Consider the following 17,995-nt stretch of genomic DNA (forward strand, 5'->3'; position numbering starts at 1 on the left):
CTCTCTCTCTCTCTCTCTCTCTCTCTCTCTCTCTCTCTCTCTCTCTCTCTCTCTCTCTCTCTCTCTCTCTCTCTCTCTCTCTCTCTCTCTCTCTCTCTCTCTCTCTCTCTGCACAAGAGGCAATGTCTGTAAAGAGTGGCGAGATGTTCAAGATCGATAAGGGCGGTGAGATGAACATGGAGGACAGTCGTAGCCAAGACGGGAAACCCGCTTCCTATCTTCCAAGGGCATTCTAACCACTTAGGGCAACATCCCTAGCCATTGGCTGCCCCCCTGGCCGGTATATCAAGGTATAATAACCGTATCACTACCTACCAGGTCTAGCTGTTCCAACTTCACTTCCTCGTTCGAAAGGAGAGTGCAACAGCAAGCTAGTCCGGTGCCTGTGTGGTCAATCCACTCACTCTCCCTCCGCGACGAAGCGAAACACATCCGAACTTCTCTTTCGGTCCTGCCGGCTCGTTTTTGGTGGAAGCATCCGGTACCTCACGGTAGATATTTAGCGTCCAAAGCCGGATCTGGTCTGGTCTGACCCAAACACACACATACACAGCCGTTTCAATGTCTACGCGTCTTCTCGTCTCTCAGGCAGCCAGGAGTCGAGACAACCTCCTTGTCGTGGAGGTTGTCTCGTTCTGATTGCGTGTCCTCCTCACTGATGATACATTAGCTTCACCACGGACATTATTCACTCCGTGGGCTATTATATGGCATTATATGGAATACGAATATCCGGATGTCACGACGGCATGATGCATAGAAAGTCAAGTTGTCTGATGATGATGATGATGAAGAAGCAGATGCAGAGCAGCGTACCACCACTAGGCGATGTAATAAGGTACCAATACTACCAATATGTGAATACTACCACATCTTGGCGCGCTTTGCCTCGATTCCCGGCGTGGCAACCTATTTTTGCATCGTTTACTGCACGCCACTCTCTCCACACTGGCGTCACAAGACATGCTAACCCACACAAACCACCAACGATGGCTTCGTACTACTGCCAAACTGCTGCTATATCGAGACCCCCGGAGCTTTTGTCATTATACCTATACGGTGTTTGATGCGTGCCCGGAGACAAAGTGCCCACTCCACCAGGCTGGATGGGGCAACTATCGACCATGCTATGTGTCGTTTGCTCTTCCGTCAGGTTCCATGTGCATGTAGGAGGTATGCAGGTATGCAGGTATGCAGGTAGGAGGGGATATATATTGCTGCTCAATGTCTCCCTTTCAGTAAATCATCAGAACTCACATTCAGAACCATCGACAGTAAATCAGCAACCAGAAGATTTAATCGAATTTCCTCTTCCACCACTACCAACAACAACAACAACCACCTCTCCCAAAAATGCATTTCCCAACCTTCATCGCCGCCACCTGCGCAACCCTCGCAGCAGCAAACCAACCATCCACCTACAGCAACACCAACACCAACTCCTACCCCAAGTCCTCCAACACCAACCTCACCCCCGGCACCTTCTCCATCACCAACTTCGTCTTCGGCTGCACCGTAAACTGCTCCTACAACTTCGACCTCGCCGTAACGGGGTCCGCCGAAAACCACCCCGCCGTCAAAAAACCCGTCAAATGCTCCGGCAGCCTGGATTCCACAACAGATTATGTCGAATGCGGCTACGTCAGCAAAACGCAAAAGTTGTATGCGTACATTGTGAAGGATACGAATGAGCTGAAATTGCAGTATGAAGTGCAGAGGCCGAAGAATAGTGCGGTGTATAAGTATTATGGGGAGAGAGAGGTGTTTGCTGCTACGGGACCGGATGCGGGGAAGCAGGAGAAGGAGTTTGTTGTTAAGGAGAGTTTGTCGACGGGGGTTGCGTAGGGGGGTGGTTTTTTACTTCCTTAGGAGGATGGGGAGGGGGAGAAGAGAGGGGTGATTTGGGGATAAGCAAAGTCGGTGTGTTGGGAGGGTGTTCAGTGAGAAGTTTGACTCGTAGACTGCTCTGCTGAATTAATTGGTATATATTTCCCTCCGCTGCTGCTCGTTTGTCCTTTTTCCTGTTTTCCCGCTGTGGTTGGTAGTCGAGAAGTATGTCGCTCGTATGAAAAATGTCTCGCGGATTACTTACTTATCTCTAGCAATGTAGTCTGTGCCGAAGAATAAAGCTCGCAGGACTGATAGATACTTATTGTTAATACAATAAGCGGAAAGAGTCAAAAGTTGGGGACGAGGAGGAGAAGGGTGCTGGCAGCGTTGTGTTCTTGACGCTCGGACCAGATGTCGAACAAAGCTTAGAGGGGAAAGTCTTTACGATTTAAAGAGGACTCTTGATTGTATACATAGTAATCTTCATGCTATATTCGGGGTAGCATACTCAACATCGAGCTGAAAGAAGAGGTATTTCCTAGCTTCCTCTAGAGGCTCGATCCTAATCTAGGCGGCATTATCGACAGGACTATATCGTAGCTACCGCTCGTTACCAAGATTTGCGTAGCCGTTCACTTTTGATACAGATCTATTATACTGCTCGGATTTTATATTATACTAGAGATTCTAGCTAACTTTCTCGCTAGACATAGTTATATACCTACCTGGTCTTGCTCTATAGCTAACAACGCCGGGGTCCGAATAGTTCGTTGCTACGTGCTATAGCATCCTGCTTCTAGAAGAGCTAATATGCCGTAAGCCTGCATACATTGCAAGCAAAGCACTATAGCCTAGCAGGTCCGCTTAAGTATCGTATAGTGTTACTCCTAGTAGACTCTAAGATAACTTGATAACAGACGGATATAGCTGCCCTCTTCGCAAACGGATTCTACTTGTGTAACAAGCGTAGAGACTTCAAAACCGGTTCGGTATGACAAATTTGGGAGTGGGATGTTCTCCCCTCCCTGCTGGCAGCTCTCCAGATATCCAGATTTGTCAAAAAGGCAAGCCTAGGCACTCTCCCACGGTCAGCTGACTCTCTGATCGTCAGACTTCTTCGCCAAGCACAGTGCACATCGTTGCATACGGGCGTACGCAACAGACATCATCAACACACCTGTGCAACATATTCCGAAAAAGGGGGTCTAGTCTATTAACAAACAACAAACAAAGTATGACAGGCAGCTCTACTAAACTTCTGAGAATAACTTCCCATGTCCCCGGGTTCAGTCTTTCCAGACTACTGCCCCTTTAGTATTGGTGCTGTCCCAAGATTTGCCCCAGATCTACACCATCCCCGCGTTTGCGAGCCAATCACTATGGCATCCACGCCCTCAGACATTGCGGAGCCCCCCACATTCCTCCTATTGTTCAAGCACCGCTTTCATCACCTGGGGAATCTCGCTGCAGCCTGCATGATGTCGTCTCTCTTTGCTTGTGGTCCGAGGAGAGACCAGACTTCGTCTCAAAAACGCCTCTGAGCGGGTTTGCCCCTCTCTCCAGGCGGAATCGTGGTGCTTGTGGGAGTCCCCCGGCATGCCATATATGTTCATATAGCTCCCTCCCTCCGTCCCTCAGAGGTTGTAGACTTCCGCTGCTATTGTTGTCGTTGTTGTTGTTGCAACCATTAAGCGGAAACTTGTCTTTTCTCCCAGTCTTTCCATTCGAATTAAACCTTCTCCTGTCAAGATGGGTTCTATGCCAGAAGAGAAGATCGAATATGTCGATGTCTTGCTCGTTGGAGCGGGCTTCGCATCCTTTACATTGTTGAACAGACTACGAAAGCTCGGTCTGTCTGTTCGGATTTACGAAAAGGGTGCAGCGAGTGGTGGAATTTGGTGTAAGTGACGTCGATAAAGATATAATCTGCTGCGATCCTCACTGATGATGTTCTGCTAGACTGGAACTGCTATCCTGGCGCTGTATGTGTCTGCCTTGAAGACAAAATGCTAGACACGAAAAGAAAAAGCTGACCTGATTCCAGCGAGTGGACTCGGACACGCCCATCTACCAACTATTCGATAAAGAGCTCTGGGAAGACTTCACATACAAGGAGAGGTATCCCGCATGGCCTGAGCTGAGAAGGTACTTTCAGCACGTCGAGAAGAAGTGGAACATTAGCGAGTACACGACGTACAACAAGTGCGTAGACACTGCCACCTTTGACACCAAGACGGATCTCTGGACCATTGAATCCTCCGACGAGACCAAGATTCAAGCTCGTTGGTTCATGCCATGCATTGGATTTGCTTCGAAGCACTATTCGCCACCCTTTCCCGGTCTGAGTAACTTCAAGGGAGAAGTGTACCACGTGAGTAGTATACCTAATGCTGACATGGAATTGATGTGATGATATGCATGTACTGATGTGATTCTCTCCTCCGCAGACTGCCAAATGGCCACAACACGGCGTCAACTTCCGTGGCAAGCGTGTCGCTGTCATTGGACAAGGCGCATCTGGCATTCAAACCGTGCAAGACCTCAGTCCCAAAGTCAAAGAAATGACCGTCTACATCCGAACTCCCAACCTCTGCCTACCCATGAACCAGCGAACTCTCGACCCCGAAGAAGAAGAGCGCAAGAAAAAAGACGGAACCTACGAAAAAGCCATCCAAGACACCCGCTCCACCTTTTCCGGCTTCACCTACGACTTCATCGGCAAAAACACCTTTGACGACACCCCCGAAGAGCGCGAAGCTTTCTACCACAAACAACTCGTCCAAGAAGGCGGTTTCAAATACTGGCTCAACACCTACGACGACATGCTCTTCGACAACGCCGCCAACGACGAAGCCTACAATTTCTGGCGCAAAACCGTCCTCAAACGCGTCACCGACCCGGAAAAACAAAAAATCCTCGCCCCTGAAATCAAACCTCACCCCTGGGGAACCAAACGCCCCTCTCTCGAACAAAACTTCTACGAAGTCATCGACAAACCCCACGTCGAACTCATCGACCTCAACACCAACCCCATTCAAACCGTCGAAGAAAAAGGTCTGGTAACACCCTTAGGACTCAAAGAAATCGACGTATTAATTCTCGCGACGGGATTCGATTCCGTGACGGGTTCTCTCGCGCAATTGAATATTCGAAATGTGCAGGATGAGACGATTGCGCATCATTGGAGGGATGGAACGAGGACTTCGATGGGGATTGCTATTCCCGGGTTTCCGAATATGTTTTTCCTCTATGGACCGCAGGCCCCGACGGCGTTTTCGAATGGACCGAGTTGTACGCAGTTTCAGGCGGAGTTTGTGGAGGAGATGATGAAGAAAGTTCTGCAAGACGGGATTACGAGGATTGATGCGAAGAAGGAGGCGGAGGAGGATTGGTGTAGGAGGATGTATGTTGCCCCGCAAAAAAACAAAAAAAAAACATTTTCACTGACTTTTTTTTAGGAATGAAAAATGGAACGCCACGCTCTTCCCACTCGCCAAATCCTGGTATCAAGGAGCGAATATCCCCGGAAGAAAAGTTGAACCGTTGAATTGGGCGGGGGGAATGGTGGAGTATACGGATTCTTTGCATAAGAGTTTGGAGAATCATTATCAGGGTTGGAATGTTTATAAAGAGGGGGTGAAAGTTTGAAGTTTGAGTTGAAATGAGATGAGATGGGGGAGAGGGGAGAGGGAGAGGGTGATGGCGAGGAAGAGGGTGAGAGGGGGTTGATGGTTGTGATAGTGATGGTGATATTGACAGGAGGGGAGAGGGGAGAGAGGGGATAGGACTATTTAGGTATCTATTGAATTGGTTAGTTGGTTAGTTAGTTTCTTTTTACTACACTGTTTTTTCTGATAATTACCGATTTACCATCTCCTCCTCCTCCTCCCCCTCCTAAATACCTAGCTAGACAGAGAGTATTACAGCCCAGAAGTATTTCAAGATCCCCTCGACTTTTTCTACAATCCACATACCTCCTACTCTCACGATCTTATAAACACCTAGGAGGTATCTCATTACTATTACAAGACGCCCTCCTCCTCCTCCCTAAAAAAAAACCGGTATATTCGGGATAAGTTCTATCGAATCAAGACTTCTACAAGACTTCTACATTTCTTCGCTCTATTCTTTTTTTTTTTTCTCGATTCGGGAGATGTATAGAAATATTCAAGCGCAAAAACTCTAGTTCGGGCATCTTTTTTCCTCATCGTAGCATATTGTCGACTTAACGTAACAGACGGAAACAGAAAGCTCGAGTCGGTATTATTGTAGGCAGCATATATTCTAGTATCTAAGGCAATGTTTTACTTATCCCCCCCCCCCCCCCCACTTTACCTATCAATACCCTTTCCCTCCCTCCCTGCCCTTATCAATTTTTGCTAACTCCTTCCAAAGCTCGACATAGCCCTTGACAAAAACCTCATCATCCAAATTTTCTGTTAAAGAACTCAGTCCCCATCCGAAATAATGCGCAGAAAGATTTTCGGGGTTTTCTGAATCATTATCAGCAGCATCAGTAGTAGCGTTCCCAGCCTGTTGTGCACTCTCACTCTCACTCTTACCACCACTGGCCTCCTCTACACCTGTTGTACATGCAGTACTCAAACTTTTCAATTTCCTCACCACCTCCTCCTTCTCCTCCTTCCTCTCCTCCTTCGAAATCTGATTAGGAAATTTCCCCTCTGCCAATTTTTCAAAAACTCGAATATGAGTTTTTTCTTGTACGATATCGCGAGCTTGGAGAAGTTCTTGTTCTGTATATCCTCTCCTCCTCCTCCTCCTTCCATCCCCACCACCACCACCACCACCCGCAGCAAACCAAGTATTAATTTCAAAAGTCACAGGAACAGCCGGTTGAAAAAGAAATATACCGCCACCCCTCCCGTCACCCCTCCTACAATTACTACTCTCTTCTAACCTCCCCACCTCCTCTCCAATCCTTTGAATAACTCTCTTCAACTTTTTTACCCTCCTCTCTAAAGTTTTCCCGCCGCCCCAAATTTCATTCACGGCCCTTTCACAGTCGACAATTTCGTACGCGAGAGTATATGCGTTTCCGCCGGCGCGACGTTGCCAGATGCTGAGTTGGAGAATGAAAGTTGGGTCGTTGTGTAAGAGAATTGCGCCTGTGATGCTTTGGAGGGCTTTGTAGAATGAGAGATAGATGGATGTGAAGAGGGGGCCGAGGGTTTGGAAGATGGAGATGGAAGAAGAAGAAGAAGGGTCGTTGTATGGTGACGGTGAGGTAGTGGTGGTGGAGTTGTAAAAAGTTTCCGACTCCCAAATCCTCGCCCCATCACAATGTAGCGCCACATCTGCCTCTCGACACTTATCAGATATAACTTGCAGTTGCGAAAAAGTCCAAGTCTGACATCCGAGCGGTCTGCAAGGGATTTCCAGCAGAATAACCGCAGGGCGTCTGCGTAAAGGTAAATTCAAAACGGATTGAATTTCGTCGAGAGTAGGGAGTTGATTAGGATGACGACCGAGAAGAATTCTTTCAAACCCATATAAAAATTTCCAACTACTTTCTTCTGCAATTTCCGGGTGAGCAGTGTGATGCCAAGCGACAATATTGCGTCCGGCGCGTTCACAATGGACTTTTAAAGTGGCGACTTGTGCTTGGGTGCCGGTGAGGAAGAAGAGAGCTGTAGATTTTCCGAACAAGGAGGCGATTTTCGCTTCGAAATTTTGCTTGTGGATGCCTTTGCCATAGGTGTCCAAGTCGATTGTGTCGGGGAGGATGAGACGGGGTTTTTGGGATTCGAAGGCTTCTTTGCCGAGGGTCTGGAGGAGATAGGTGGTGGGATCTTGTGCGTATTGAGAGGTTCTTTTGAAGGTTTCGGTGGGGGAGAGGCGGGGAGGAGGATAGGTGCAGAGTTTGATTGGTGTTTGGGGTTGTTGGTCAGGTTCGGCGGCCATTTGTTTGGTCGTTTTACTGTTGAGTGGATATGCTTGGGAGTTGTTGCGAGGGTGCGGTGGCATTTATATATTACAGTATGCTGAAGGAATAGCATCGGGCTCTTCTCGCTATATTAGTCTCACTCGGTCTGATGATTGCTGACCAACAGTCATTAATTATACATACGACCCCCACGATCTGATGGCGTGAGAATGACCTTGTAGGTAGTGTCAGCGTAAGAAGAAGAAGAAGAAGAAGAAGAAGACAACTTTAGACCAGCTTAGAGATACCATCAATAAACCACAAGCCCACATCCATAATATCCCTCTCCACCTACTCTGATTAATCCTCATACTAGGAGGTAATACTTCTTTATAATCACGTTGGAACCCCAGAGTTGCCATAGGGAAGCGAAACATGTCATTATACAGCTCGGTAGAACAACTGGTACCGAAGATAGGCCACGAATGAACACTGCAAATGCAATGCAGCAATTTTTCTCTCCTGATGGAAAAGTTGCTGGCGAGAGACACGCCACCAATGGGAATAGGAGGTGGGATCAACGATGCATCCTCATGCCACCTGATGCGTAGGAGTATCCATGATGAAATTGTAAGACGACAGCGATGGCGCTTTTGAGTGGTAGCGTGAGATGCTGTTTGTAAGTGAATGTAAGAGTTGATAGTTGATACATTTTGTATGTGTGAAAAAGAAAAACTCCTATCTACCTGGTAGGTTTGAATGATGACTACGCAATAACTCTTGGCACTGTCACATGAAACTTCTTCTTCTCTCTAGAGGTCCCATTCGATTGCCAAAAAGCTATTGAGAATAAACATGCTCTCCCTTTCCCAACTTCCCAACTGCGATTATTCTATTCTATTCTTTTGACTGTACGAAGGGCAGGCAGGCAGATAAATGTATCGAACCTCCAACTCCAGAAATGACTTGATTATTACTACTATTAGGTTAGGTGTATACAGAAATTCTTTGTCTTCAGACTCTGATTCGGGTACTGAATAGACATTCCCCAAAATGCGACTGACGATGAGTGATTTCTTTGTTGTTGTTGTGCCTCCTCTCAATCTTCGACAGGGCCACATCTTTCTCGAGAGACCTGATAACCAATTGACCTACAAGCGCTTTTCGCGACTCGTAAACTTCAACTATATATGGAGTTGGATCAATAAGAATAACAATATCATGTCTTCACCGTAAGTGCAAATTTGTCATTCCTCATAGTCAAGAGGAGGAGGAAACTAACCGTGAAATTTTACTCCTCCAGGACCTACGACCCCGTACCAAAATCGCCTCTCCACCACGACTATCCCTACTCGCGTGGCGAAGCAGCAGCAGAATCCGACTCAGACGACTTCGATCCCGAACAAAAACCCCAAATCATCACAGACGAAGAACACCACCCGTCCACCACCTCCTCCAAAAAACGATCAAACAAACGCACTTTTCTCCCCCACCGTCTCACCCCTCCACCATCCACCCTCATCCTCCTAACTTTCCTCCTCCCCCTTCTCCTCTGGTCCCTCCTCCTCCGCCCCCCAACTCTAATCCTCCCAAGCTCCCTCCCTCTAACCTCTCACTGCGGCTCAAACGCCACCCAAGCCCTCTCTCTCGGCTGTAAATTCGACCTCCTAGCAGGAAGTTGGACACCATCCCACTGCATCGACACCGCCTCTCTCTCCGAATTCCGCACATGGATAACTTCCCCGCAACGCCTTCGAGGCGCGTTTCCCTATTTCAAGGATATGGCTGGGACGCAGAGATTTCGGAACGAGGAGGAATTGGCTTGGTATGATGCGGAGAAAACTGTGTGGACGACTTGGGAGGAACATCGTTGGCATTGTGCCATGTTGATGAGGAGATGGCATCGCGCTTGGTTGGGGATGGGAAGGCCGAATTCGAGGTTGGGGAGGTTGGAGCATACGATGCATTGTAGTAAGGCTGTGGAGGAGGGGTTGAGGAGGAATGAGGATGCGGGGTGGATTGTGACGGAGTTTCAGGTTTCGTTTGAGAGTTGTTAGGAGAGTTGAGAGGGGTGTTTGTTGTGATTTTTCTTTTTCTTTTCTTTTTCTTTTTTCATTTTTATTGGGATGTGTTGGTTTATGTACCTGGTGGTTTTCCATTTTCGGGGGACGGTGGATAGGGAATGGTCAGTGGTGATCCTTACTGTGTTCCGCGAGACAGACAGAGAGAGAGAGAGAGAGAGAGAGAGAGAGAGAAAGAGACCAAAGGAGAAACAAGAATAAATTTGTGTACAGCATGTGCTTTGCTTGGTTGCTTCGCTCCAGGGGTATATTGTATCAGACATCACGTTCTCCCCCCACCCTAACGCTTCCAAAACATAAACAACAAGAAGAAAAAAAAGCACATAGGCTCGTATATACAAAAAGACGTGTAAAAAATCTTGCGCATCCACTGAAATTTTGTCACCATGGAAAATCGTGTCAGAAAGTTGAAAGGTGTCTCTCTTCACTTCTCCCCATGCTGGCATCATAGAGCCAAGCCTTGACCGTCACCAGTCCACCTATACAAAGAGAGCACCTCTCGTCTTCTCAATTGCTGCTCACCAAAGTCTTCGACAGATCGTCCTCGAACCTGCATCAATGCAGAGCGCATGACCTTTCGAAAGTTGCGCTAGAGAGCGAAAGAAAAGAACGTGTTAGTGCGGAATACCAAGGATACTTCGTCAGAGGCAACATTATAACATACCTGATACTCGGTATTGAGCGTCACAACGCAAGCTTCGTGAGCTCTCACAATCGTCTCGCACGCTTTGACAACGCTCGGACTGGCTTCGGCGCCCAACTTGTCTGCAATGAGTAAGAGTAAGAAGCTGCCTTGCAGGAGATAGATGCCGAAAAAGAATGGCATGAACGAAATGTCAGGATCATAGTCCAGAATCTCATTGATGGCTTCCGCTGCAGACACGGCATGGCCCGTGGCTGAGATGAAGGATTGACTCGATATCCACAAGTCGTTGTCGTCCAGCAATGAGATGGGATCCCATTTCCCATTGAGGAGAATGTGCATGGTGTGCATGAGGTGAGTGCCGTATGCGACGACGATTTTGGTTTGTAGGACCGCTTCCGTCATGCGCTGCGAATTCGAGTTGGATGTCGCCACGGAGTGCGGGCTGGTGTCGTCTTGAGCACCGTTCGCGCCACTAGTAGCATCTGTGGGCTCTGGAGGTGGCAGATTTCGAGCTGCAAACTCCCGCAAACTTCTCCCGTACGCTTCGAGCTGTCGCGAGATCTCTGCAACCTGGTCGTCCCAGCCGGAGCTGTTCTTGAACACCATCCCAAAGCGAGGGTGATTCCGTGCTTGGTTGAGGTCGACGATTTCGCCGAGTATGGTCATGAGTGGCAGAAAGAAGCCAAAGAGGTTGTATCCGGTGCATTCAAAGCTTGGTCCTCGCCTTCGGAAGTGATTGGACTCCATGTGTTTCTCCGCGGGATAGTGTTCGTCGCCCTGCCATGTCGCCTCGTCATCAGGTTGCAGGAGTCCTTCGCATTCCACATCTAGCAGGAAGAGCGGCTTGTTGTAGCACAACGACAGGTGTCTGTCCACACTAAACAGCAGCCACCATATGCGTCGGCGCTCTTCTCGCTCCTCTTCAGAGACATAACCGGGCTGCTGCGTAGGATCAGCACCATTTGCGCATGCCTCTCCCGTGGCCTCTGCCTCTGCTTCAGGCCCATCAGGGTGCTCGGGATTGGGTGGCAATTCTCGACCGAGCTTCAACTCTCTTGCCAATGACCATGCCGCATTCCACCACCGTAGGCTGGCAGCCTTGTACTCACTGGCCGAGACTACGGTTGCAAGGTGGATGTACGTGGCAACATCATCGAGTGCAGCACTTGCGCCCGGATTGCCGTCTTCCATGCCATGTGTCTGGCCGGGTAGTGTCACCCCAAACCCACCCAAAGCAACGCCATTGTTAAGGTTGTGGCCGCTGTATGCCTGTGAACCGTCTGTTTGGGTGTGCACAAGGGGCTTGAGCAAGCTGACTGTCAGCTCTAGCAGTTTTTGGCAAATCTTCCCTCGCGCGGAGGGAGAAGAAGTCAGAAAAGCAGATTCGCTGGTCTGAGCAGCCACCCAAAGCATACTCGCAAGCAAGGCAGGGCTGCATGGCCGCGGATTCACGGGGCGCAGAAAAGATCGCTTGCGGAAGATGTAACCGATCACATATGGCGACCGCGGCTGCATGAATGCTTGAGCCGTGCTGGCGAAGTATAGGTCCAATAAATCACATGCGAGGCTGATGGGTATAATGGCCGAGACGTGCGGTAAGAGTGGTCGAAGGACCGGATATCGTAGCGTTTGGATCGGGGAATGAGACTGCATGGGATGATGGAGCGCATTCGTGGGGGATGGTAGAGAAAGCCAGCCCGGTGAGCCCCCAATGGGAGATTGTCGCAAGAAGGTTGCAGACAAGGGCGATCCATTCATGTGATAGGGATGACCAGGCATGCTCTGCTGACTGTTGGGTGAAGGCACGCCATACGGACTTTCGCCATAGCCGGTGATGGTCCCGCCTTGGATCATCGAGTGCGGCATACCTCCCGGCCCCGAATGGAGGATATTGTGACCGGCAACGGCGGTGCCAGCACTCGGGTGGAGAATGCTGCGATGGTAGTCATCGATGCTTCCATACTCGCCCATACCGACTGGCATGCTCCGATTCTTGTGCATTGGCGCGACTGGGACCCGTGGAATGGGAAGTGAGCCATGATCACTTGGCACCATCCTCTGCGGTATGCCATTTCCCGTAACGCTCCCTCCAACGGGCTCCATACCCGGTCGTCCATGCACCGAGTGAATATGGGGCTGGCTCGTCATGCTGGTAGACCTTGGCGGAGGGAGCTGTGGTTGCTGAAAGTCTGCGCCGCCTCGCTTGCGCTTCAGCCCATTTCCCATCGCTGCTGCATGTATACCGTTGTCGCTCTGCGGCCTCGGCGCGATGGCAGTATCTTCAAACGGCCGTCCCGCATCCGACTTGGGACTACTACTGTCGCCCGCGGCGGCAGAAGCTTGTTGCGCCGCGATGTCTTTCCTCGAGGCCTTGCCTCTCTTCTTCCGCTCCCGCGCATATTCGCACGTCAGACCAAACTCGACGCAATGCGCACACGGGTGTTGTCCATCGCACTTGGTCCGCAGCTGGTTGCACTGGTCGCATGCGCGACTGATTCTCCGCCGTACGGGCTGTCCATTTGTGGCCGCCTTGCCCGTGCCACTCTTTGCGACAATCCCTTCGTCGTCCTGCCCCGCGTGGTCGTCGCCGCCGCCCGCGCTCGCGCTGCCGTAGCTGTGCCTGTGCTTCATCTTGGGCCGGTCGCCATTGCTTTTCAGCTCGTGCGCTTGCTGCTGCTGCTGCTGCTGCTGCTGCTGCTGCTGCTGTTGCTGCTGTTGATGTGGATGTTGATGTGGATGTTGATGTTGATGTTGTTGCTGCTGCTGCTGCTGCTGCTGCTGTTGCTGCTGTTGCTGCTGCTGTTGGTGGATCTGTTGCAACGCATAGTGCGAGCCCTCTGCAAGCGCATCCAGTCCTGGGGTATGCTGGTGATGATGTAGCATCGGATGCTGGGACGCGATATCCCCAGGCCCAAATGCAGTAGAATACTGCTGGTGTGCAGTACTCGACGACAGCATGATTCTCGCGACCCGCTCTCGTTCTCGGTCCCACTGTCAGCCAGGTAAGACAGGCAGCTCTTAGCTCTCCCCGTATTGCTGCTGCTGGCTGGCTGGCTGGTTGGCTGCTGCTGCTGCTGCTGTGCTACACCTTGGCAGCACTGCATGAGGTCAACAACAACAACAACAGAAGAAGATGCCAATGCAAGACACATTCACGACCCATCGTCGTCCACGAGATGCGATGCGAACCAAACGAAAAAGACGCGATTGGATGGGGCCAACATGGTGTGCATAGGTACAGTATAAAATAATGCGATCGACGTCCTCCACTAGGATAGGTATATGTGTTACTGTACCTAGGTGGCATCGAAACGTTTAGACTCGCGACCCTTCAGGTTGGCTCCTTGCTAGTCAAGGACTAGAGCAACTTCTGGCGACGTGAGGTTACAGCAAGCCCTAATTGAGCCCTCGTCGAGGGGGGGGGGCGCAGACGTGAGCATACCAGCTAGGGACGGGGCGTGTGGCAGAACAGCCCATGCGACCGATGGTGAGTGCCACTGAGTGTCCACTGAGTGAATTGCTGGTGGAACAAAGTGGTTGTCCCCGTCCTTTGCCGTGACCCAGTCCCGCCATTCTGATCCGGCCTTCTTCGCCATGCGATCGACAGGCATGCGCCACGAGTCAGTCCCGACCGCGGTTCTCCCGGTCGACCGTCTCTCTCCACCGGGCGAGAGCACCGGAATACCGGATTGAGCGAGATACAGGGTCGGGGGCCAAAGGCCTTCATATGTTCATGAAGCAGCAGGCCAATGACCAAACTCTGTTCTCGCGAACTCTGTTCTCCCGTAAAAACTAGAATAATAAACTTTACTCACTTGCAATCTAGGGAAGTTTTGTGTTGGACATGGTTGGAATGGAACCTGCCGCTGCGGAGACAAAGAGAGAGACAGAGAGAGATAGAGAGAGAGCTGGCAACAACAACAACAATACCACCACCACCACCACCACCCAAGTCAACATCACCACGATGACTTGTTGGGAACTGTCCATGTACTCTCTTACACGAGGAATGCCCAACCAGGGAGATGGATGGCATCGTGGGCTCTATGACCAGGCACGTCGAGTACAACGATGATCGATACCTTGGTGCGACTGTTCGACGCTGTCCTAGAAAGTGCTTCCAGACCCCCAAAGACTGTTCAGGCCCTTCAGGGAGGATCTTATCAGGGGAGTATCAGGATCTTAAGAGTAAGGTATTCCCCGAGAAAGCGACCAGACCAGGGTGGTGTTTTCCATGTATGCTATTTGATGATGATGATGCCATATAGGTGGTGCCTGCTTGGACCACTGATCAGTAATCTTTCTATGCACATGCCACCCAGTCCAATGCCTCAAAAGGCCAGTGCAGAAACCTTCGCTCTTCGCTCTTCTTCTACTTCCAATCCACCTGCCCAACGCCAACCCCTCCACAAGCCGAAAGAGTTGATATGAATATGCCATGCAATACGAGGGTGCATCATCTCTCATGCAAGGGAAAGCTTCCCTCGCATTGAGTGAATAAAGTGCAGTTCGCAGGCCCATTGATAGCTGTTCCCATCCTTCTGACACAAGGTTCGCTGCACCACAACAACAACGACGCCTGGCTACATGTAATTTGGCCATTGTTGTGAAAGCATCCTGAAATTCTCTACACACTTGCCCCCCCTGAGTTCTGTTTCATTCCTGCTGCGGCGAGCACAGCATCGTCTTCTTGTTCGGATGTGTGCGGATCTCCCTCCTGTCTTTCATTCTCGTCCTTGTCTCCCACGAGCTACATCCTCTCTTCAACCTAATTTTCCTTCTCCTGAGAAGGTTTAGTCTTCGTCTTCTTCTTCGTCTTCTTCGTCTTCTTGTGGCTCTTAGCCTTGTTCTCATTATCCTTCTGCTCCTGCCATTTCCGCCTTTGTTCCTCGCTAGCACGTTTGGGCGATAACTTCGGCATCGCAAGTGCATCGCTTCCCTGCAGCCAGAGGCACAAAAGCAACAAGTCAGAACACGAATGCTTTTTGGTTTAAACAGCTAACGATTAAACAAATAGAGGTACAAGTGCTGGATCCACATCTGAGTGGGGAGAACAGCACAGAGAAAACCAAACGAGGAAAGCAGGCAGATGTGTGGATAACTGATGTAAAGATCAAAGCAGATGCATGCTCTCGCTGCTCGATGCAGAACAGTGCGAAAAGTCGTGAATGGGATCGAGTGTGCCGAGTTTGCATTGCGCTGTAGCAGCAAGAGCGACAACAGCCTCTTCTCGGTGGTCATATTTCAGTCATCGACTTCAGGCATGCTGGTCGCTCGCCTTGTTCAAGTTGGATAGCCCCGGCGGTTGCGCTCAGTTTGCGCAACAACAGCAGGGTCTGTGTATTCCAGAAGCATTCCGAGCGTCCTTCTTGATTCAATGATTTGGTGCGTCTTTCCCAGTCAGGCCTCATCGGGGTGCTTTGCCGGCTGGCCATCGGCTTGTTGTGGAAGAGGAGGAGAAACGGGATGTGGCTGCTTTACCTCTGGTAATTGTTCAAGTGGATCTTTGATCCTTACTTTTCCGCCTTCGACTTCATGCATCTGCTCGTTTGGCTGATCTGACTCTGTGCTTCTGTGGCAGCGGGAAATTGTCAGCGGGCAGGTCTCTCCTGCTTGCCCACGAATGCTACAAAGTAAACTTCCTCGCCGTGCTCCAGCAGCCTTGATCGTCATCCAAATCGGGACTTACGATTCTGCCTCGGCCTGCTTTGTGGCGTCATTATCGGCTTGTCGCTCTGCGGCGTCCTGTTTCGTGGCATCGCGGATAGCTTCTTTGTCCTTGTCCCATTGCGATGAGCCCTCTTCAAATTGGCTCTGTATCAGGTCTAGGCGATCTTGCTTCTCCTTCTCCTCCTGTTCTCGCTGCTTTCGCTCTTGCTCCATTTCCTCCATATGCCGGATATCGTCGACGGAAGGCTCGTATAGATGCCAGATGGTGTAATGTGGTAGTCCAACCACAGAGAACTTCATGCGCTTGGCCATCTGTGGTTGTGTTAGTCATCTTCAAGTCACACCTATGGAATGATCGATCCTCACCTTGCCAAATCCCTCAGTCTCCGCATGCTTCTCGAAGGAGAATGCTGGGAAGTGAACACCACTCCTGAATACCTTGGCCTTGGCCAGGATCGACACACCACCAACGCCGTCGATTTCCATTTCCATATCTGGGTCGCCGTAGGGATCGCGAAGGTAAGCCAAGTGCGGTCTCCAGGTCGCGTACTCCGCGTAACCTTCCACGATGACCGCGTCCTCGTCCAGCGTGTCTGCAAGTGCCAGTGCGGTCTCGGACTCCTGCCAACTATTCAAGTCATATGGCTGCTCTCCTCCCAGCCAGTCTGGCAGAGGTCTCCATACATTCGGCACAATGACATCTTTGTTGTGTCTCATTAGATCCTCCAGAATGGTGAAAGGTGCCGTCTCGACATCCACATCCCTCCAGTAGACCCAGCTGTGGGTAGGCCGCAAAGCAGCTGAAAGAAGCCAGTTGCGTGCTTGCGCCATGCTTTTTCTCCGACTTGCTTGCGCAGCGAATCCATGTCGACTCTCCACATCCTGGTTCACTTTTTGCCCGAAATCCTTCTCAATGACCGAAATCTCGCCAAATGCCATTTTGGGCTCCTCGCTCGCCTGGAGCTCTGCTAGCATGTCTGAAAGGATGGTAAGAGTACTATCCTTGCTATCTCCTACCAGAAATGCCAGGTCAATGAGGTGGTGTGGATATGTCAGATTCCGGAGGTGTGAGAAGAACATCGGCATATGCGGTGCTGCATCTCGGAGAGGTGCGCACAGAAGAATCCGCTCCTCTCGTTCCCACCCCCTTGATGTTCCCCCGACATTGGCCAAGTCGTAATATCGCACCGTCTCAATATTGAACTCTTCGCCGCCTCTCCACGCCGCCAGTCCGAGCCCACCAAGTAGGCCAGCAGGTCGCAGAGATGGGAAGAAGAACATCAGGACGATGAGGACAGCTGTGAAGACCCCCCCGACCCGCATCGCCGCCCCACGCCGCCTCCCTCGCGCTGATCGAGGCTGATATTTCTCATATTTGTCAGGTCGAATATTAAATGCGCTGCTGCCTCTTCTCCCGCTGCCGCCTATCGGGTATGCGCCGGACCCCTTGGGCACACCATTGCTGAAAGGCTGCCGGTTCATCTTTTCGTGATGATCCGACTTGACATGTAGGGGCAGCATGTGTCTAACGAGCTGTTGAGCTTGTTGGTAGCCAGCTCGAGGCCCGTTGAAGCACTTCGGCTGCGAACCCAGAGACGATGCGCTGTGGCCGTAGGCAGTGCCGGCGATGTGGTGGTGGAGGTGGTGGAGGTGGTGGTGGTGGTGATGTGGTGGTGGTGATGCTGTTCGTCTCCTTTGATTTCCAGGTTGTCGCTGCAACTGCCGGCGGGTTTTATTGCGCACTGTGTTTGAAACGTGTTGTCGGCGTCACTCCTCAGCTGAGGATTCCCGCGTGCTTGGCACAGTCAAGAGGTACATGTAATACGCATCGATCACGCGAGAGATTCAAGCGCATGTAAGCGGTGGATGTGCCATGGGTGGTGG

General features: G+C 50.6%; 6 protein-coding genes across 6 annotated transcripts; 3 read left to right on the forward strand and 3 right to left on the reverse strand.

Moving 5' to 3' along the window:
* Positions 1–1,341: 1,341 nt before the first annotated feature.
* SEPMUDRAFT_151343 (uncharacterized protein) lies at positions 1,342–1,994 on the forward strand. Its single transcript, XM_016906754.1, has one exon. It carries the CDS (start codon positions 1,354–1,356, stop codon positions 1,843–1,845), a length of 492 nt encoding a protein of 163 aa, XP_016757366.1. The 5' UTR covers positions 1,342–1,353; the 3' UTR covers positions 1,846–1,994.
* Positions 1,995–3,476: 1,482 nt separating this feature from the next.
* Positions 3,477–5,502, forward strand: SEPMUDRAFT_151344 (FAD/NAD(P)-binding domain-containing protein). Its single transcript, XM_016906755.1, has 5 exons — positions 3,477–3,730; positions 3,790–3,812; positions 3,875–4,201; positions 4,278–5,233; positions 5,289–5,502. Exons 1-5 carry the CDS (start codon positions 3,580–3,582, stop codon positions 5,476–5,478), a joined length of 1,647 nt encoding a protein of 548 aa, XP_016757367.1. The 5' UTR covers positions 3,477–3,579; the 3' UTR covers positions 5,479–5,502.
* Positions 5,503–6,831: 1,329 nt separating this feature from the next.
* SEPMUDRAFT_51379 (uncharacterized protein) lies at positions 6,832–7,752 on the reverse strand (the record flags this gene model as incomplete). Its single annotated transcript, XM_016909188.1, has 1 exon — positions 6,832–7,752. A coding segment is annotated over one exon (921 nt), but the record flags the coding sequence as incomplete, so codon positions are not given.
* Positions 7,753–8,935: 1,183 nt separating this feature from the next.
* SEPMUDRAFT_110770 (uncharacterized protein) lies at positions 8,936–9,771 on the forward strand (the record flags this gene model as incomplete). The annotated part of the gene is made up of 2 exons (XM_016900868.1): positions 8,936–8,946; positions 9,018–9,771. The coding sequence occupies 2 exons, from the start codon at positions 8,936–8,938 to the stop codon at positions 9,769–9,771; spliced, it is 765 nt and encodes a 254-aa protein (XP_016757369.1).
* A 279-nt stretch (positions 9,772–10,050) lies between these two features.
* SEPMUDRAFT_151346 (uncharacterized protein) lies at positions 10,051–13,159 on the reverse strand. Its single transcript, XM_016906756.1, has 2 exons — positions 10,460–13,159; positions 10,051–10,384 (listed from the first exon to the last, which is right to left on the reverse strand). Exons 1-2 carry the CDS (start codon positions 13,070–13,072, stop codon positions 10,241–10,243), a joined length of 2,757 nt encoding a protein of 918 aa, XP_016757370.1. The 5' UTR covers positions 13,073–13,159; the 3' UTR covers positions 10,051–10,240.
* Positions 13,160–14,348: 1,189 nt separating this feature from the next.
* On the reverse strand, positions 14,349–17,971 carry SEPMUDRAFT_128003 (glycosyltransferase family 62 protein). The gene is made up of 2 exons (XM_016902184.1): positions 16,478–17,971; positions 14,349–16,423 (listed from the first exon to the last, which is right to left on the reverse strand). Exons 1-2 carry the CDS (start codon positions 17,432–17,434, stop codon positions 16,127–16,129), a joined length of 1,254 nt encoding a protein of 417 aa, XP_016757371.1. The 5' UTR covers positions 17,435–17,971; the 3' UTR covers positions 14,349–16,126.
* Positions 17,972–17,995: the final 24 nt, after the last annotated feature.

Source organism: Sphaerulina musiva, assembly GCF_000320565.1.
Source record: "Sphaerulina musiva SO2202 unplaced genomic scaffold SEPMUscaffold_10, whole genome shotgun sequence".
In the NCBI taxonomy this organism is placed as follows: Eukaryota; Fungi; Ascomycota; class Dothideomycetes; order Mycosphaerellales; family Mycosphaerellaceae; genus Sphaerulina; species Sphaerulina musiva.